Here is a 21,980-nt window from a genome sequence, read left to right as displayed (position 1 = left end):
GAAGCAATTTCATAAACCAGCCTGTGTGGACACGTGTCTCCTACATATTTAATGTAGTCTTGGAAAGTGAGAGACAAGTCAACTAACCCACTGAGTCTCAGCAAGTAAGGAACCACAGTAAACAGCACTACTGCCAAGATGTGCTTTGGTCTGAAGAGAAAAAGCAGCAATAATTCCTCATATGAAATGAAGGATCTGTGTCCAGGAACTGCCTCACTATTCAAATATATTTATTGGTGAGTGCTCTACAACTCTGAGCCTTCTTAATGAGGAATGGAAGCAAGTTCATGGCAATAAAGATTAGAAAAACCCACGAGGGATTTTAACACAAAATAACCAAAAAGAGACAAAAGCTAAGCTCCAAACTGCATCAGCAACTAGCAATTGGTTTTTAAAGCAAGTAGCAAAAGGGAATCATCATCCTTGTGTGTATCTACACACACCAGTGCTACCAGACACAAGAAGACTCTGTTTCAGGGCGATGGCTTTGGTTTTCTGCTCAACATCTACTCTTGCTGCAATGTGATGTTGGATTATTAAGGCATATCCTAGAGATGCTACCCAAATCTGAACTGAAGGCTGCCTTTTCAATAATCACACCACAGCCAGACTCCCACTTGCCTTATTTTGGAAACAAACAATTTATTGTAATATTTGTCAGGTTCCCCTCCATTCTCACAGGCAACATCTATGGTGCTTATGAGCAACACCTAAACCAGTAAAAATGTAAAACATAACATACCAAAAGCTGTCACAAAGCAACACCTTCCATCACTTGGGAAGCTGTTAAAGGATTCCCTACTTCTCTCACTCTTTTTCAGTTATTCCTATCAGAAATCTTACATATTTAAACAAAGAAGACATTCCTATTTCCAAGCCTCATCTCCTGAAATTTTTTAGGACACAGACACTGACTCATTTCCATCTCAGAACAAGTGGCTGAGAAATCATGAGTGCTCAAGAAATCCACTTAAAGGAGACTAGATTTTAGCAGCAGTTGTTAAAAATCCCTTTAATCATTCAATACAATCACAGGCTGCAAATATGCTGCACAGGTAGGTGATTAACCAGATAGAAAGGGATAATAAAACCAAATGCAAAGAGAAATAGTATCTAAAATGAAATTTAAAGATCAAAACCTGCCACACTAAAAGCAAATTCATCCAATTAAAGGGGGGAAAAAAATCTTACCCTAATTTACCCAGATTCAATGATTATGTTTCAAGAATTTGGAATGTGTAACATGAAGCTTCCACATAAATGTAGGTTCCAGGTCACAGAAACAACTGAAACATTATTAACTCAATCATAGTATTTTAAAACTATTAAACTACTCATCAGTAATTGGATGTGCTGATACCATACTAAGACATAGGAATAAGCAAATGTAATTTAATTAATCTTTTTCGTATTAAATGCTCCAGTTCCTCTGCTTAGCAGAAATCCCTCCCATTATTCTGAGACTGACTAATGCTGAATCATCATAAACTGACTGCAGTAGTCACTATCATTTATTGTGATCTAAGTGCTACTCAGTTATACCACTAATAATTATCATTTGCTACTTCCTGTATTTTCTTATGCCACATAACACAATAAGCCTACAAAGAGAGCTAGGATTAAAAAATGTTTGTACCAGCAGAAATAATCCAAACAAGCAAACACAGGGAAAAAAAATCAGGAAAAACTAGTTACTCTGACCACCTTCCCCTGCAGGAAAGCACAGGATGCATAAAGCTGGATAGAGCAATTAAAAGGATTCCCAGTTTATGCATGCCCATATCCAGTGCAATCCATACTAAAAAATCAGACACAGTTTTTTCTTAGGTGGGCAAGTAAAATATGAGGAACAGCACTGTTGGTTAAAATTCAAGATACACAACTTGAGTTTCTCAAGATACTCAACTTGAGTTTCTGAGTTTGTTCTCCTCCCTGCTGGCTTTTATTATACAATTGTCACCTGGAGCCCTGAAAGCTCCTCTTCCCTCCCTCTCCATGAAAAGTCAAAACATGCAAAAACTCTCTCCTGGTAGTACGAGTGTCAATTTCATCTTAAATTGTAAAATACAGCAATTTTGGATTTCAGGAAAAAACAAAATTTGAAAATGGCGTGTATTTCAGAACTTATATGTGCATACAGGTTTATGCAGGTTATAACAAGAGAAACCATTCTGCAATTTTCAGCTTTGATTCAATGGTATGCTCACACATGTAGTGTGGAATTTTAAGTACAGTTCACGTGACTAAAGTTAAGAACAGGGCTAAATCCTTTCCAAACCCAGGCCATGAACAACAAAACAGAGCCTATCCTATTGGGTGGTTGATCACAGACTTTGCTTCTGCATATTACTGTATTAAGAATTCAACATTAAAGCAAACACGCTTCATCAAAAGCTTACTTGAAGCCCAAACTAAACCATGTTCAAATAAAATACTAGAAAATCTCAATGTTAACATATTTTATACATTTCTGTGATCATGTTACTGTTTACAGTTCCAATTAAAATAAACTGTGGGTTTGAACTTCTCCATTTGAGTGCAGAGCATCTGAGTGCAAGGGGAAGGGGTGGGATGTGTGTCTGTCTGAAGTATGCTACAATACCTGTGCTTTTAAATGAAACAACCATCTCAGTGGCATTACAGAAATAAAAAGGGGAAAATGCAGAACACAGCATTAACTGGGCAAGTTCACTTTCAATAACCAGAAGCAGCAATACTCAAGCTGTAAACTACAGAGGAGACTGATTCTGAAATAAAGTTCTTGGCTTTCTCCTGGCAATCTCCTGGCTGTTCATTATGCTCTCCTGACCGTTCATGAAGTATTTTCTTAAACTTATTTTCACACAACTATGGATGGAGTTTACTATCACCTTACAGTCCTGTGCCAACAGGAATGTTAGCATCTGCAAAAAAACCTAAATTATGTTCTCCAATTAAGGAAGAAGTTCAAGAAGTCCTTTACTACAGTTGCTTAAAAGGTGAACTAATGTTTTTCTGTTATGATTAATATTTTGCTCTCTCTAAGTAGGAGGCAAATGAGCAAACAGAAGGAGGGGTGGAAACTGAAGTTTCATAAAGGTGTTGGGTTTTTTGAAATTATTTGTATTCCATGCAAATTAACTTCAGTCAGATTTGAATCAGATGAATAGTTTGCATACCATTAGCCAGACAGACATTTAAAAAGCATACCTGTTAAATATGTTCTCACTTGCAGCGTACTTGTCCAATCTTCCCAAAGGCGTCAACATCTCATCTTGTGAGACAAAGTCCAGGGCTGAAGGTATAATAATCACATCAGACTCTGAGCTGTAGTCATCCACACCAACTATCAGAGACATCAGAAATATTCCTTATAATCACAGTAGTTTGACACTAAAATGATGTCTGTTGTTGGTCTGAAATACAGAAGTCTAGGCAAGGTCCCATTGACAACATATTTAGTAACTGCATCACATTGTTCCCACCAGCTCCCCCAGCCCCCATAAAGTCTTTTCTATACAAGTGTGACTGATGATGTATAAATGGATTTTGAGTCATTTTCTCTAAGTTCCCAAGTAAGATTCATCACTAAACTTCCTGAGTATTTTTATACCTTATATTTTTCTCAAGCAAATTACTTTTATCTAATTGTAAAGTCAGCTTTTTGAAGACACGAACTCAAATCATAGCTGCAGGTAGCCCAAAGTTTATACAACATGATCTAAGAGAACAAAAAGACTTTGTTCTAAAACAGAAAAATCTAAACTAGCCATGTAAAAAAAAATCAGTGTGATGCTAGATCTGGCTACCAAATAAAATGGGCACAAATCACTTTAATTACTTCATAATTATTAACGAGCAAATAATCAGGAACTTCATATACAACATTTATCGACATAGAACCAAAGAAGTGGAAGGAAGTCCAATCCTGTTCTGTAGAACTGCTTAAGAATTAAGATTTGAATTACCACTTTTTAGTTTCTGTATGCCCTCAAAACTGCTCTAAAACTCAGTCCCATAGCAAACACACACTTCTGGCTGCAAATGAGATCACCTGTTGGAAAGGTCACCTCCATTAGTCCTGAAAACACAACACAACCATACACTACCCCTACTCTTCAGTCTATCCAAATCTCCCTGAAATGCCTTTTCAGAACTTGCAAATAGAGAAGATCAGAATGCAGACCTACAGGTCCAACAACAACTTTTTTTAAATGAACTCTACAAAAGGAAGAAAAAATATTTCTGTCCTCTACCTTCCACACAATTATGCTGTGCTACATAAATTGCTTACCAAATAGTGTCATTATTTTCAACATTCAGTATGCATAAACAGCTACCACTGCCCGAACATCTTCCTTACTGTACTTCAAATGTCAAAAGACAAACACTGAGCTCTGGGAGAATTATATTTTTAGACATAAACTAAGGTAATGGCACCCTTTTACAAATGAAGTAATTCTCCCATTTTCTACATAGGGAATCAATGGACATCAACTGATCCTGTCCTTGCACAAAAGACCAGATTTTGCAGTTGCTGATAGGACATGAAATTCTTGCCAGAAATCAAATGAAAAAGTGATGAGGAAAGAGCAAGAGCGTAAGAGCAATCTAAGAGATGGGAGAAAGGAAGAAAGTGTACTAGGAGCCAAAGGAAATGGAAGAGCAATCTGAGAAGGGGAATTAGTGGTGTTAGATATTTGTAAGGTAGAGGATAGAATAACAAACTGCAGGGCGAGGAAGGGAAGGCTGAAAAGAAAGATCAGCTGCAAAAAGCTATTGCAACACAAAGGGAAAGTGTTTAGCAACTCCAGGTTTACATAACTGTTTGAACTTGTGTTTGGTTTGGGTCTGTGGGTTTGTTTGGGTTTAATTTTTGTTGTTTAGTTTGGGCTTTTTGCAAGAATCTGTTTTATTTTCACAGGAAGTGGGAGGCGAGTAAAAATGAACTCATAGTGCAAGCTAGGACTTTATGCCAGGTTAAGTTAACAAGGAACAGGCTACATCCTTTCATAGGCCTTTAATTCAACCCACAAATCCAACTGAAAGCAAGGATTTTTCTGTGCTTTTAGTTCTGCCGTGTCACACCTAGACTATTTCAGTGGAAGAAATCTTCAACTATGATCCAGTTCAACTGCCCAACCACCTCAGGGCTGACCAAAACTTAAATCACTTCCTTCTCCACTTCCCATTCTCAGGAATCTACAGAAAGTGATGAAGTCACCACTCAGCGTCTTTCTCTCCAAACCAGACCGTGAAATTACTTCTATGACAGGGTCCTATTTTTCTATTTCAGTGTCTGTTGATCATACTGTAAATTTAAAAACATAAATTAAAGAAACTGTGTCAAAATACCAACATAAAAATAACTATACTGCTGACAATAGTTACTTAGCTATCAAACTCATGAATACAAAAAAATAAAACGCTGACCATTACATGCACCACCAATTTTACTCACTCAATTTCCCTGTTCCCAACCTCAGCCTTGTTCTATGTTTGTCCTTGTACCCTCTACATTTATTTTTCTACAGTTTTTGCCTTATGAAACCAGTTAAGTCAATCCAACTGCTAAATCCACTCAATATCAGATGTAAATACCAATGATAAAAATATGAGCATCTGCTTACAATTTATCTGTTTGAAGTCTCCTACTAGTTCAAACTGTGAGTTGTGTGGATTTTGCTCTGCTGAGTTTATGAATTGTAAAATTAGGCTTAGCACTACATTGAGCTTGATGTGCCTCTGCTACCAAACAACATTTATTATTTAAATAATTCCAGCATCTCAGCTCATAGTCACAGAAGAGATCATTCAAATGACAGCATCTTGACTAACACAACTATAATACACGGAAGAAAAGGGTGGTAAAAATAGATCAATCAGCACATGAAGTATTATAGTTCTAGTAAAGTGCTGTTACAGTTACATTACACACTTATTTTTCACTTTCTCAAAATCTGTGCAAGTCAAAAGAGACAGTCCATTCTAACAAAGAACTCCCATTCCAACAAAGCCCCTCATGTGGATGCTGGTCTTCAACGCACCACAAACATCAATCACCAACACCTGACCACTCCTCATCTAAAATGCATAAGAACACACTTCGCATTATTTAATTAACCAAGTCACTGTGCTATTCCCTCCACATTACACCAAAACAGTGACCAAAAGGGCTGTGAACTGAATATTGCCACCCAGCTTTGAGCACTTAATCGACTAAGTACCGCAGGACCTTCTGTGAATTTTACCAATGCAAGCCACACCCCTAGACAACACAAGTGTAGCAGTTTTCGCTGGGACAGCATTAAAGTTCTCCACAGTACCTAATAAGGGGATACTTTGCACATTTCCAACCTATTCACTGGGAGGGCACCATGAGGAATAGAAAAGGGCCTGACAGTGTTTAAGCTCTGTCTTCAACAGTAACTAACGCATCAGTGATTAATCAACACTAGTTTCAGCACAAATCCAAAACATTGTCCCAGATAAGGTATTATAGAGAAATTTAACTCCATGCTGGTCAAAACCAGTACAAATTTTGCCTGATTCAAATGCAGAACACACAAATTTCTTCCCGCTTCAGAATGCAGAGCAGGTAACAGGGCCGTGTACTACTTACCTACTGCAGAAAAACTGTGGGTCAATTTTCTTATTTTTCTCCACTTTTTCAAACAGATACAAGTATGGACCAAATCCACAGAAAGCATATAAGCTACAAGACACCACTGAAAACTATTGCTAGTGCAGAGCCTTTACTACTTTCTAACCTGGTCTTAGGTGCTCACATGTAAGCATGCAAAAGTAGAGCTAGAGAAAACAGGAGTTTCCATAAGAACTCGCTATCCCAGGAGTTCAAAGTCACTAGTGGTGTCAAGAGGAGAAACAGCAATTGTACAATGATGTCAAATGTAACCACAGCGCTTCTATTTCCATACATTCAAGTACCAAAGCAGAGCAAACTGAATACATTCATCATTTATCCAGACAAAGTTTGCAAGTTTCTCTTCAAAACTCTATACAATGACTGCTAAACACAAGGAAGCATCATGTAACAAGACAGGTACGGCCTTTTGCTTCCACGTCTGACTGCCATTAACTTCTGTTGTTATCACAGAAGCCAAGTAACTCCTCCTGTGTGTACCTTGATTTTCCTACCAAAACATTTGAGTGGTTTTTTGTAGAAGTTGCTCAAGCTTGTCTATCTATCTTGTACCTGGTCCATACTGTACTGTGTGAAAATGTATATTAACATTCCCTGCTTTAAGCTCTCCTATTTCCCTTAAGCTCCCCTCTGTTTTATGGCAAGGATACAATAATGTGACACAGTTATTAACTAATGTGAACTATACAGCAATCTTGCTGAGGCAGACTACATTTAGGGGTGCTTAGTCAACCACTGCCAAGCTTGGCTGAGCATACAACAACAAAACAGAGGTCCATTTAAAACTCAGTCTCCTATAAAACCACAGCCTCTAGGCCAATTTTCAAGGGAGTTGGTTTTTCTGCAACATATCTCACCCTGATAGTATCTTTCACAAAGATCTCTCATACTGAATCTTTTACAGAGGCGCACAAAATCACATTTGAAAAACATAACTACTATTTTTTCTTATTTAATAATGCAGGAACAATTCTGTGCCATAGACTGTTCAGTAACAAGGCCTATATGTACTCTTCTTGCTCTTCTGTACTTCCTATGAGCCCCATGGCAGAAACATATTCTTCTTTGTTTTGGCACAGAAACTCAGTGACAAGAAGTCAATTTAAAAACATAAGCAACTTTCAATTCTGAAAACTGAACAACAAACAGCTTTAAGGATTCAAGATTTCCAGCTAACATTAACAGTTCTCTCATTTTATCTTCTGTATCCCCAAAGAGTTCTCAAGATCTATTGCAAAAACTATATGGCAGATATATCCACTAAAATGGACAAATTTTAGTATAAGCTACTTATTACACTCTACATCAATTGTTATCATGTGAATATTCAGGATAATACAGCACTTATATGCAGAAAGAACTGAGTTCTGTTCTGCTGTTCAGGCAAGTAATTTTTCTGCTTAACTGTAAAGCAAGAATTGTAATCTTATGAGCCCAGACATTTGATATCATGACCACAAAACAACAGTAGCAGGTTTTGTTCTAAATTACTGCCTTCCATGCTACAAGAGAATAAATCCACCTTAGGTTCAGACTTCTGCAGAACACGAGTAGTATTCTCAGCCCTTCAATACTGTAAACACATTCATTTCTATGTAACTTTCTGTAAGAAACATCACTTTGCATCTGATGTGCTGCAAAGAGAAACTCAGCTCAGCAGGAGCACTAATGCTTAAATATCTGCATTTGCTCACAGCTGAACTCACTACTCTTAACTCTTTGCTACTGCACGACGTCCCAGCTCTGGTTCCATGGTGACAACACAGACCCATCAGTGACATTATTTCAGATTAATTTGCTACCACATATTTATTGCACTGCTTCAGTAACACTAACCAACAGCTATTGCAATGGCAATCACACAAATTTTACAAAATGTGCTTGTCATGCTGAATTCTACCGTATTGCCTGCCCCATCCAGGCATCACTCACTGGTCATCACAGAACCCACCATCACAAAGCAGGAGCTGTTTTTTCCCTGAGACACTTAAAACCTACTTTCTCTGTTTTCCTCCTGCTGTAGTCTGAGACTGAAAATGCAACTGAGAAGCCACAAGATGTATGATTCTACTTGGCAAAAGTCATCACTGCAAGGGATAATGTTAGATTCCAGACCACCTACCATATTAGCAGAAACAAGAACCACCCTTCTTCTCCTTCTGTCTTTCTCCCCTAAATTAGCCCATCAAACCACGGAGCACTATCAGACTTGAGCCTCCTATGAATGTCAAGTTACCACATCTGTATTCACAGACTCTGTTGTCTGAACTCCAAGTTCGGCAGGACTGGGTTTGGGGGTTGGGCAGAAGGAGTAGAGAGGAAGGAGCGAGGAAGAAGATAAGAAAGGTGGAAATGCAAAGCAGCTCTGACACAATTACCACATTAGCCCTATGCAGCACTTTGATAGCAGAGCTTGCTAACAGCTAGAAGCACAGACAAAGCAAACTCTTTAAAATAAAGCTTCAGTACAGGTTTGGGGGGCTAGGGATGGGGAGCACTTAGCAGATGAAAGACACAGGAATCAAAAAATCAGCAGCTGTTTGCACACAAAACTGATGCAAGCACTACACAGCAAATTTTAAAGACCCAGTTGTCTAAATGTAACAGGCCATGAGAAAATTTTTATTTAGCAGAGGTCTTCACAAAAAGATAGCTATCAAGCTGCCACAGGAGCTGCATTTCTCATCAAGCATCAGAGGAAACAAGGGGCAGTACAAAATTCTTCAAGCAAGAAAAGGTGGAGCTACACACAAGTTTGCTTCTTTCAGGCAGCAAGCAGCATTGAAAATCCTGATTTGCCTGGAAAAAAAAGGAATAGTTCTATCTCATATTGCTCACTAGTAATCTATTTGCGCAACAGCTGAATGCATCTTCTACTGATTAACAGTTTGACCTGCAACAAACACTGCTCCAGAGGAAACTGGAACAAAGAGAAGGACATCCAAGCCACCAGTTAAAACAATCAACAGTTTATATTCTGTCTGCCTATTTCCTGTAGGGGGCATGTCACGCCCATCACCAAGGCACTCAAGTTCCCTGCTATTTAAGTCCCTGTCTTCTACCCCTTCCAAACAACTGCATGCACTTAAGAATTGTGGAATGAGGCTGGAGGGAAGCAAAAGCCAGCCACTGCAAGTAGGAAGCTCCTTTAAGGTACTTTTTTCTCCTCTAAAAGGTCATTGCTGTCAAAGAAAGGCATCCCTTTTCTCTCTGCAGAGCACAGCTGGACATAGGATTTTTAACTGACCTCATGACTGACCGAGAATTTTGTAGCACTGGGAGGAAAATCCTACTTCCATCTTCAACCAACATGTTCTCTCTGGTCCTACCAAAACAGGATACGTGCATTCACTGCGCTTGGGGCCATGCTCAAATTCTGCCACACAACTGGGTATCTGGTACACACAAAACCACCAAGTTCAAACTATATGTGCCTTAACATTGGACTAATTAAAAGGAAGAGAGACATGAAGCAAGCAGCTGAAGCTCAAACACTCCAAAGACTTGACCAAGCTTTGCAACGCTTGATGTGACACCCTGAGTTATGATACATCAGCTACAAGTGCTGCCGCACTGTGCAGGGACTTTGACAGCATCATCGCAGTAACTAAAATACACTTGGGCTAAATGCTGAAGGCAAGCCCTACAACTGGGACATCCATAAGCTCTAAAACATGGGTTTGCAACATAAATCCCTTTCAACCTTCTAACTGCACTTTTCCTTTCTCCGCTTAAATCCCAGACAATGTTCTTGAGACACTGCTTGACAGCTTTCAAAACCCTAGGTGGGATAAACATCTGTGTCTCCTGGGCATACAGAGAAATTCCTGTTGCAGCTCTCCACACTCTTCCTGTCTATGCTCAGTATAAAGTCTAAAACTGGTCTATGGGAGAAGGTTGAGCAGGACAGAATGCAGCAGATTCACTCTTAGAAAAAGTATGAACATGGCTGGGGTGTTCATGGGTGTTCATTTCAATGCAATTTAATGTTTACATTGCTTGCACAAGCATGCATCCCTACAGACTAATCAAGCTGTTCCTCCTGTAGGCTAGAGAGGAAGGAAAAGGTAGTCTCTCCTCCATTCAAATATTTGGGAACTGTTCAGGCACTATGGCAACAACACAAAAAAAATTCCCTAAGCGGATTTGTTTATCAGAGAAAAATGTTTCAACAGCCTGCAATATCACTCACATACCACATCCATTTTATACATTAACCTATTTAGCTTTTCCAGAAACTGTACAGAGAATAACCCATAGTTATGCTATTATTTGCCTCTCTATTTTCTTTACCTTAAACACAGTAAAAAACCCACCAAACCAGTAGTCTCAACTGTCAGCGCTGTTGGTCCACTGTTGCAAACAAACACTCTTCATAAACATACCCTGACACTTTTTTAACCTGTCCAGTAGGGTTTTAACACCCTACTGCCAGAAAGAACTGCAGCATCCCTCTCAAACCAAGGAACAGCCACATTAATTTCTCTTATACTGTACCTTCTAAAGCAGACAGAGGAGCACTGATATTCTGGGAACCTTTAGGAGCAGCTGTCCCTGGCTGGGTCTTCCAAAGAGGGAACTGTTCCTCCAGCTCTCAGAGCAGAAGCTATCCTTTCATCCAGTTCTGCTCATGTTATAACTCTTGCAATGAAAACCTCCTGCCCACACAGAGGGAAAGCCTTAGCAGCAAAAGGCACACATAGGAAAGAAAAGCATTTCAGCTTCAACACACTGCAGTCTGCCAGCTCCACAATAGGTCAGCAGTCAGAAATAACAGCAAGCACCAAGGTTTCACTATCTTAAGCCTAGGATTTTGAACATTTCCAGCTCCTTCCTGACTCTTTCACTCCCTGTTTTTTAGCTGCAAGTGGGAGAGAAAGGAGAAGGAGGAGAATATCCAAAGCCCTGGAAGATAAATCATAAGACAATGAAAAAAAAAAAAGCTGGCAACCTTAACTGAGGATCCCTGCCAGAGATGGGATAATAAAAGTTGGCTGGTGAAAAGCACATTCCCACATCAGAAGTGATGCTAGTGGCTTCAGAAAGCTGAAAGCCTAGAAAATTACTTCTTCGATCCTCTACTAGGTGTAATGGAGAAAAAATGTGCAGCTGCACAAGAAAGGTTCATTAGCCTACATCAAATCAAGCACAATCCTTTCCTCACATCATCTTCTTTTCTCTAGGATCCGAAGAGGTTGCTGGAGAAAGAGACTAACCATTACCCCACCTGAGACCACTAACACCAGAATTCCATGGGGACACAGCCATCCACCTGAGTCTCCCAGTTTCTATAAGGGTCAATCACCACATTAAAAGACAAAGAAATGAACTGAAGTTTTGGGAGAATTAAACCCTGATCTCCAGGGAAAACAAGGGACTTAACAAGTGTGCTTCATTAGCATTAAGGAACGGTTATTGGATTCCCAAAGGAGCAGAATCTCAGTCACACCAGAGAACTGATTCCAATCACTACAGAAAGTCTGCCAGTAATTTCTGTTATTACTTTTTTGCAATGTTTAAATGCCAACGCAGTAACTCAGACTATCTCAGCACTCTCACCAGAGCTCAGACTCTGATGGGACCAAAAGGTCAGTACTGCAACTGGGCATCTGAACCTCATGTTGGAAATTTAGCTGTACTCAAATCTGGAATTAAGTCTAAGAGTGACACAATGTGCAGCCTATACAAAATAACTACCAGCATAACAAAATCTGCTAATTCTTATTCTGTGGTAAAGGAACAAAGAAGCCACAGTGCAACAGCTTCTGATATTACTATGTACAGCTGTGGGAAAGGGAAGGTGAATTTTAATATATTGAATGCATGTTATGCCAGCATAATTCACTACCAGAGAATAAAAACTACTACACAGCATCAAGCTGTGACTGTGATTTGACACCGCAGGGAAATACAGACTGATTTTATAAAAACAAAACAACAACAAAGAAAAAAACAACTTTTTTAAACTTAAATTATCATTAAAAAAGGTTAAAAAAAATTAAATTAGCTTCCATTTTGAAAGAGGCTTGTGCCCTACCCTAAGTCTAAGAGAATAATTTAATTAAAAGCATTCAACCAACACAAGCTCACTGCTAATGCCAGATGATTTGCTCATCACCTGGAAAGAGAACATAGCATCAATGATAAAACAGCTTTTGACATCTACAGATGCACAAAGAGAATTTTCTTCAACTCAGCTAAAAAAATGTTCCACTCACTGAGAAGCCTGCTGGGAGGAGAGGCTAGGAAGACCTGTCCTCCCTTTTTAATCAATGGAAAAGAGCTCAATAATAAAAATACACCTACGTTGGATCATCACTATTCTGTTTTTAGTTTTTAGAACTGTTTCATGCACTAGTAAAATCCAAACAGTAACATTAGATTTGCCAATTGCAAAAACTACCTTATTGCTAAAGAAATAAAGCAATAAGCGCTATAGAAAACAAGTTTAGGCACAGGAGTATCTGTATATATATATACATATATATATATATATATGTAAAAACCCATTTTTAATAGTTCTAAACTAGAACTGTCTAAACAATGTGTAGATAGTAAAACTCAATTTTCTGCATTTTTAGTTAAAACATCTGGAGACCAAGTGTACAGAAAAAGGAATGGCAAAAGGTAAAGTTTCAAAATCCGAGTAAGCTACATAACCACCAAAGCATGCACATATACTTGCAACTACCAGAAGTCCTGACATTGCACGCAAATGCAGCTGTCAGCTATCACTAACAAAGACTTTTTCCAAAAACAAATGTAAAGCAATATTAAAACCAGTTATCAGATCAAAATTTCTCTTCTCTCCAGATTTAAATCACAATTAAAATACTGAGTTGAATAAAGCTATCCCCTTCCCAAATCCAAATTCTAATTGCAGATGGCTCTATTTTTCAGAGCACACATCCTGCACACATCAATGGTCAGACTGAAAGACGTCAGCATCATGGTACGTTTCATTTCATCTATCTGGACTGATCAGCTCAGCCTTCAGAAACAGCCAGGGGAGGGGGGAACACAAACTGTCTGGCAAGAGCCATAAAGAACGCTTCATTTTCCACAAGCCCAGGTTTGCTTTTCAACCATTTTTGCTGCCTATTTTCTTTTCTTTTCTGTACTTATCTTAGACAGTTATACTACTCTGTTTTGATTTTGTAGGCACAAAACAAAAGATTTGAATAAAAGCCAAATTTTCCCTGACTTTTTGTATACTGTGCAAGATTTCAGACAGAAGAGCAAGGAAATCAACAATCCAAGTAGTGGGATGGAGATTCTTCCTCAGGCTTCCGCTTTGAATTTTTTAATTTTCACTCTATTGTCTTTAGAGTGAGGTGCCTTTATTCTTTTTTTCCTTTAATGGATAATATCACACAAGGATTCTTCTTAGCTTTATCTTTACATACATGAAATGTAATTGTATGTTCCTTATTTGGGCGGGTTAGAGTCAATTAACTGTCTTTCACGAAAGAACTCACATCTAGGAATTAATTTTTCTTTTCTAGCACTCAGTATGTTCAGCCAGGGTACACTCACTGCCTTGGGTTTGGGTTACTTTTCCTTTTACTTCAAACAAGCAAACAAGGAAAAGCCACTGCCTAAAGAATTCCTGAAGAACCAGAATTTCTTCAATTATTATCACAGCCTTTGACATCAGGAGCTATATCTACAGAAGTGAAATATCAGCTAAAATCAAAATACTGAAATACCATTTCATTTGCAAGCTATGTAACTACTTAAAGCAATCATCTGTTTAATGTACCAGGTGTAAAGTATGTATTCACCTCAAGAAAAAAAAATCAGAGCCTTCCAGTGGTTACCAAGCAACCAAGAGCAGAAAAATAATATGAAGCTTTCAAAATAGAAATGCAAACCAAAGCTGAAATTAATTATTTAAAAGTCAATCCAGCTGGTTTATCAACCACTCTCTGAAAGCCTTTCTTATAAAAGCTCTTGTTTAATCTCTGACCTCTTAAACAAATCAACAAAAGGAAGGTTGTTGTTTTTTTAAAAGATGCCTTCCACAGCATATATTCTGAAGGTCTCCACTACTCCAACAGCAGATTTACTGCTCCCTGTTGAAATCTAGGAATGTTTCATTAACCTAAATATTTATCAAGTTTTCTTCAGAGAAAAGGTAAACTTTGTTTCACGAGCAGCTATTAAAACAGCACTCCAAAGAGATAATATTTTACTCTTCTATATTTCAGGTTAATTAGCTTCTAACAAGTTGGCATAATGAATGAGGAGAAGAACAAATTGTACAGCTGTACAAGTTGTTGATTAAACTCCAACTTTCCAGTAAAACACTTGACTCCAGAAACCTTAAAAGACAAGGATCATAAACCAGCTGTTCTTCACTCTGCCTATCTAAAAGATGCACAGATGCTTGGTTCATTGCTTTCTGCAGGAACTGTGCATGGCTGTTTGCTCAGCTCCAGGACTTTCTCCTACTGCTTTAGAACATGACCAACAAAAGGGAGCTCTTAAGTCACCTTAATGATTCCTTCTTCAGGAGGAAACACTGAATCACACTGGAAATTCTCATTACCAAAGGGAAAAAAACCCAAAACAATACAACAACAACAAAAAATGTTCACAATTCAGACTCAAACCTAGGCTTACTGATGAGCTACAGATGAATACCTAATCTAGTGAAATGTCCTGAGCCATATGCACAATCAGATACTCATCTTCACATGTCCAAACCAGACCTTGACACATGCATCCAGCCTTAAACACTCCTGATTTCTCCAGCACACCCTCACAGATGTCTTGCTATTGCTTGATAACGGATCAGTTAAAAGCCCAAAAATTTACTGAAAACATAGCTCACTTTTCAAAATAGCCAGTCAATCAGACTATTTTACATTTATCTGATTCCTCCTCCTAAATTATGCTACCAGGACTACAGGTATGCCTGCAAGTATTTCTCTTATTTGTCTTTAACTTAGCACACTTTTAGCAAGAATGCAGCTGGCAGAATCACACAGACATAAAAGCTGCCAGCACTTCCAGTTTTATCACTATTGCATTATACTACTTCAGTAATACACCTCTAAACCAGCGTCTAACCCTGCTACTTGAAAGAGCTGCAAACATTTGAAATATTTCCAACAGAAGGATAGTATAGGGTGGGGTTCAGGCAGCAGTTGCAACTTTGTGTCTTATTTTTTTAATTGTCTCTTTCATACGTGCAACCAATCAACTGGAAACACTTCCATAATTGTGTAAAACATGTTGTATAGGGGTACAAGGCACAGCTATTTCAAATAATACTGCACAAGAAACAGTACTTTTGACTAGATATGTACAGTCTCCTTGATCTGTATTATTTTTCTTTGGCACACAGACACCACCCAAGAACAAAATCATGTACAATTTAGAACCATAAAAGCCACTGTGTGACTGAACTACATCCAAACAGCACATATTGATTCATAGAGAGTCCTGTTTTTCTCCTCCAAAAATACCATGCATAAGTATTGAGACATTTGCTTTTATCTACTTCCATCAAAACCTCAGTAATTTTTAATGAGGTTTCAAATCTTTATATTTCTATGGTTTCTGCCTTCAGGATGCTCTCATCTGGACTGAGTCACGTCTCCAAGCATTTATTTTTTTTCATTTTTGAAGACCATAACATTAAGACCAGCACCAGGAACCCACACCTTCTTTCACCCCACCAATGACTACAGATAACTTCAATTCCTGTCTTACAGTCAATTAAAACCATAATCTAAGTGGAAACTAAAGAATGCACTTTATTTTTTTGTTAAGTGTGTCCCTTCTGAAAAAGTCCTCTGTAATGACAGAGTTTTCAAACAGTGACTTATCACACTGAATTAAAAAAAAAAAGCCTGAGGGAAAGGCTCCCTCTTTGTGCAAGGCAAAGCACAATAGGAGCCTTCTAAATGTCAGCTGACAAACGTGAAAAAGAAGATGTATCAGTTAAATCCTGAAAAGTTTAAATAGCTCTCCTCTAAAAATGTAAGCCACAAAACACAAGGCGTTTTTCCTGCACTCCAGCCCCGGTGAGAGGATGCCCTGCAGACTGCACAGCCAACACAACACCTTCAGGCAGCAACCAGGGGGTCTGCACACCCACGGCAGGTGCCTGCCTCTGCCTCCATTTTCACTTTCCACCCAAAATTCATCCTCCTCTGCTTCCAAGAAACTCCCTCAGTACTGACACGATCAACAGACACCTTCTCATCTGAGTAACATCCTAGTCTGCCATGCTAAGGCTTCTCAGCCCTGAGCTAGTAATTTTTGCACCACCCTGGCCACAATTCTGCGACTTTGCACCCTGACATCAACTCTTCTCCACAGATCTCTCCAGCGGTGTCAGGACTCACAGAATCAGTTAAGTGTGAAAACACTTCTGAGATCATCTCTCCAACCTGTGACCAAATGCCACCCTGTCAACTGGACCATGCCACTGAGCGCCACGTCCACTTTCCTTAATCACCTCCGGGGACAGTGACTCCACCATCTCCTGGCCAGTCAATTCCAATATCCAAGCACCCCTTCTGAGAACAAATCCCTCCTGGGGTCCAGCCTGAGCCTCCCCCGGCGCAGCCTGAGGCCATGGCCTCTCTCCTATCGCTGGTTGCCCGGGAGAAGAGAGCGACTCCCACCCGGCCACAACCTCCGCTCAGGCAGCTGTGAAGAGCAGTAAGGTCCCTCCTGGAGCCTCTTTTCTCCAGGCTAAACATCCCCAGCTCCCACAGCTGCTCCTCACAGGACATGTGCTCCAGACCCCTCACAAGGAAGAGAGAGCCTGAGGGGGAGGGGTGGACGGGGGGAAGGATGGGGGACACAAAAAAAAAGATATACAAAACACAGAGATATAAAAGGAACGGGCAACCCACATGCTGCTGCAGATGCAGCAGCCCTAGCCTCCTCCTGCTCCTCCCCGCCGGCGCCCTGCCGTGCCCGGGCCATGAGGGGACGCCGCCCCGCAAGCAGAGCCTCCCCTGCCTCCATCCCTCCTTCCCCCCCTCCCTCGCTCCCTCCGGGGCGGCCGCTAACGGCGCCCCCGCCCCGCCCGCCGCCCAACGCACCCCGCGGGACCGCCCGGCGCAGCCCCACGCGCGACCGGGACCGGGTCATGGACACCGGGAAGCGCGGAGCATGGCCATGGCTTCCTCCTCCTCCTCCTCCTCCTCCCCGCCGCCTCCCACAATGCACCCTGGGCGCTCCCCCGCGGAAGCCACTTCCTCGCCCGAAAGCCGCCCCGCCGCTCCCCCCCCGTCCCCACTCACATCCGTCGATCTCCTCCTGCAGGTCCTCCTGGAGCAGCGACAGATCTGCGTTGGGGGAGACACACACACACGCGCACCATGTGCCAATGCGCCCGCCGACCCTCGGTGCCACGCGTGACCCTGCCCCTCCCGCGGGCTGAGCCCCCCCGACGCGACCCGCCCCGCAGCCCCTGCGTTCCGAGCCCGGACAGCAGCGGCCAGCGCTTCCGAAGCCGGGGCGGGGGAGAGGAGAAGGAGGGGGGATAGAGGAGGGAGGGCTGGCGCCTCGCCGGGGAGGCGGCGTGTGCGGGAAGGGGGAGGGGGGCGATGCCTACCCGCCATCTTGCTGCTGCAGCCCCCGCGGGTCGCCCGGCTACATCCAGCCCGCGGCCAGGCGGTGGGGCGGCGGTGGGAGAGGGCGGGCACCCGTGCGGTCCAGGCCCCGGGCCCGGCGGCGCCTCTCCGCGTCCCCGGGAGAGCCGCGCAGGGAGGGAGGGAGGAGGGAGCGGGCGGAGGAAGGCGGGAGGAGGGGTCTGGGCCGGACACGCTGCCCCCGCCTCCGCCCGGCGGAGCCGCTCTCGCTGCTCGCTCGCTCCGGCGGCCGCGCCTCCCCTCGCCGCGCTCTGACTCACGGCCGGAGCCGCCCGGGCTGGCCCTGGGGCTGGAGAGCGCCCGGGCTCAGCCACACGCCCCGGCTCGCTCACCTGTCCTACGCGCTCCTCCGCCAACTCGGGGCTTGGGCTGGGGCTCCTCCTGCCGCCCGCCGACGGGCTGAGGCGAGGTCACGGAGCTTCCCCTGCCGTGGAGTTTGTGGGGTCACTTGGAGGAAGGGCCCGAAGGTGCTCCTCGCCGTGGTCACCGTGGGGGCGCTTCCAGACGGGGTAGCGGGGCCGGAGAAATTCTTGCCGCCGGCGTCGTGGGGTTACCTGGGGAGGAAGGTTCCGTGACCTAGCAGAGAGCAGAGTGTGGCCCGCAGGTCCGGAGAGGTGATACCCCCTCCTCCTCGGCTGGGCACTGGTGAGGCCACCTCTGCAGTGCTGTGTCCAGTTCTGGGCTCCTCAGTACAAGAAAGACAAAGAGCTACTGCAGAGGGTTCAGTGGAGGACCACAAAGGTTATTAGGAGTCTGGAGCCTCACTCATAGGAGAGGTTGTGGGAGCTGGGCAATGTTTAGTCTAAAACCGGAGACCGAGAGGGGTTCTCATGAATGCATATAAATATCTCGAAGGCGGGTGGTAAGAAGATGGTTCCAGACTCTTTGGTGGTTCCCAGTGACAGGATGAGGTGCAATGGCCATAAATTGAAGCACAAGAAGTTTCAGCTCTACATGAGGAAGAACTTCACGCTGAAGGTGGCAGGGCAGTGGAACAAGTTGTCCCAGGAGCTCATGGAGTCTCCCTCTCTGGAGACATTCAAACCCCACCTGGATGTGTTCCTGCCTCACCTGTTCTAGGAGACCTTGCCTTGGCAGGGGGTTTGGACCAGATGATCTCCAGAGGTCCTTTCCAACCCTAACGGTTCTGTGACAGGCAGCCATGCCACCACCACTGTGTAGCCCACGAGCATCCTCCTCATGTGAATTGCCAAGTTTCTGCAGCTGGGATCCCCTGGCTTAAACACACAGGATATTGCCCCACTCCACTGCTGTGCCTTCTGATTTCTGCTTTAAAAACAGGCACTTTAGGTGTACATAGGCACAAAGGTGTACATGGTTTTCCGCTTTTTTTGGCTGTACCTTTTGGTCACTGCTGATGGTTCTCATTTCAGCTGTTTTAATAGATTTTTCCACTGTAAATTGGAATATTAAAACCATTGGATGAAACAAATGCTCTATTCAGTTGATAACCAGGGCACTTGATAGAGGAAAGGACCAGTACTGGTATAGTGCTACCTGGGCATATTACCTGAGTCTTCCCCAATTTGTTTTAAACCTCCATAATAATTGATGAAGTTGTTAATACACAGAAAAGCAAAATAATTTTTTTTTGCTTGCAAAAGAATATGCAATTTCATTAGCACTGTTTTTAACCGTGTGTTTGATAGTATGTCTTGTAAGCTGCTTTTTAACAATTTTTGGTTTTATTTGGTGAATTGTACAAGGATTGAATCTCCATAACCATTCATTCTCTTTGCCATGGTGAATGAAAATGTGTAATCTTCTTTTAAAATCCGTACATCCCTTTCCTTACAATCCTTGTAGTGGAAAAAGCTCTGTCCTATTTGACACCTTTTCAATCTTTGGATGAGCCACTAGGGCCCACTGGATACTGATTATCTTTCATTTTCTTTTGTTCAGATATATAACCTCAAAAGCTGAGTAAATCAAGTAAATTCCCCATGACTAAGTTATATGAACCATGCTATTCTCTGCCAGTGTCATTGAAGAAGAGATTCAGGGGAAATATTTGACATCACAAATCTCTGGCAATGCTGGATGTGATAGCAATAGACTTAGAACAGAAAAGCTAGGTGTACTTCAAGACCTCATTTTATTATCTTTATTACTGCAAGTTGTTTCCAGGAAGTTTTCTCACATCTCCTCTGCATCATTCACCACAATCAGTTTTGCTCCCACTGAATTCAGTAGAAGTGAATCTAAGAATGTCTCTCACAACTAAAATTTGATGCACTTCATTTTACTGAATGAATCAAGGGGTCTGACTCCTTTTTCCAACCATTTAGAAAGAGGCACTAATGCTCACAAGCATTTTGATGGTCTGAGACCATCAAAGCTACCTTAAGCATTATTAGGGTTATCATCATAAGGAGAACTTAATGAGATACATCTATGAGAACTGGGTTTACAATGACCAGCTCTTTAAATGCATTAATAATGTTAATTATCATCAATTAATTATTGCTCCATATATATTTGCCTCTAGAGTATTTAGGATTTTTAAAATTTTCTATGTGTGTATTTGTTTAAAGAGAGGAAGCGTAATTTATTGAATCAAGCAATGACAATTGCAAGCAGTCACACTGAACATAAGATCATATAAATTAATTTTGGATCTTTCTATGTACTTGTGATCTTCAGTGGTTTTTGGTTCTTTCTCTGTAGGCAGGACCATGTGGTATTTAAATAGCACAGATAACTAGGATCAGTGTGCTACAAATGATAATTGTTCAAGAATTGCAGGGGGCTTTGTGCTTGGTGTTAGCTCTAGAACATCAGGCTTTGCTCCTCAGGCACAGTTGGGTCCAGCACCATCACTAGGAGCCATCAGGAAAGGTCTCTTTCTTCCAGGAACTCTGGCAAAACCTTTGGCTCATACAGTGACAACACTCATGGTAGGGGGAAATAATTTAATTAAAACAAACAAACAAAAAAGGGTTAATGCCAACACTCAATGAAAAATCCCATTTAATGAATAAGTAACCAGGTACTTCTAAACTTGTTGGCCTCAGTAAATCCAGAGGCACTCCTTCAGGGTCTGATCCAAAGTTCAAGTTGATGGTAACATTCCCTGCCACCGGTCACGGATGAGGCAGACAGAGAACCTTGTAAGTGTCAGACAGATGCTGACTCTGGCAGATGAGTGGCTGTTCCAAACCAGCACACCTCATTATGGAAGAAAATTTTCATGACAGCCTTGTTTTATTAGATGAGACCCGTTAAGGAGCAAGTAATGTAACACTTAACAAAACATTCTAGCAGATTTTGTGCTGGAGTTCTCATAGTCAGCTCAAGTACCCTTACAAGCACTGGGAAGTAAAGAACTGAAGAATGATAAACTCACATTCTCACACTCTATCTCAAGGAAAAAACACACTACAAACACTACACCACTGCTTCAAACTAAGGATGGAAGGATACAAATGGAAGACTCCTTGACAAGATCCTTTGCACATGATAAAAGACACCTGCACTGTTATCTCCAGGATGTATCTCAAAGAAGTCCAGAGCAATCAGCAAGACATTTCCATAAAGTAAAAGGGTAGTTTACATAAAGTGTAGTTTACATTTCCATAAAGTAAAAGTGTAGTTTACATAAATCCTTTCAAACTTGCATGCTAAACATAATATACCCAACATCCACCTAGACATACTTGCAACAAGTTATTCCATAGTTTGATTGGTGACATCTTTCC

General features: G+C 41.6%; 1 protein-coding gene across 9 annotated transcripts in view; it reads right to left on the bottom strand.

The window, feature by feature from the left end:
- PPP4R1 (protein phosphatase 4 regulatory subunit 1) overlaps window positions 1–18,446 on the bottom strand; it is a 63,427-nt gene extending 44,981 nt beyond the window's left edge. The window contains exons 1-3 of one of the 9 annotated variants that reach the window (XM_030965626.1): window positions 18,225–18,446; window positions 17,911–17,955; window positions 3,190–3,325 (exon numbers count right to left, since the gene is read on the bottom strand). In XM_030965626.1, the coding sequence (XP_030821486.1) occupies window positions 3,190–3,325; window positions 17,911–17,955; window positions 18,225–18,231 (188 nt within the window). In that variant the 5' untranslated portion in view covers window positions 18,232–18,446. Of the gene's footprint in view, window positions 1–3,189; window positions 3,326–11,140; window positions 17,617–17,709; window positions 17,818–17,910; window positions 17,956–18,224 lie in introns of those variants that run through there. The other 8 variants (XM_030965608.1, XM_030965636.1, XM_030965662.1 and 5 more) reach the window with 8 other exon arrangements.
- Window positions 18,447–21,980: the final 3,534 nt, after the last annotated feature.

Source organism: Camarhynchus parvulus, chromosome 2 (genome assembly GCF_901933205.1).
Source record: "Camarhynchus parvulus chromosome 2, STF_HiC, whole genome shotgun sequence".
NCBI lineage: Eukaryota > Metazoa > Chordata > Aves > Passeriformes > Thraupidae > Camarhynchus > Camarhynchus parvulus.
This window is presented reverse-complemented; position numbering and strand designations above follow the sequence as displayed.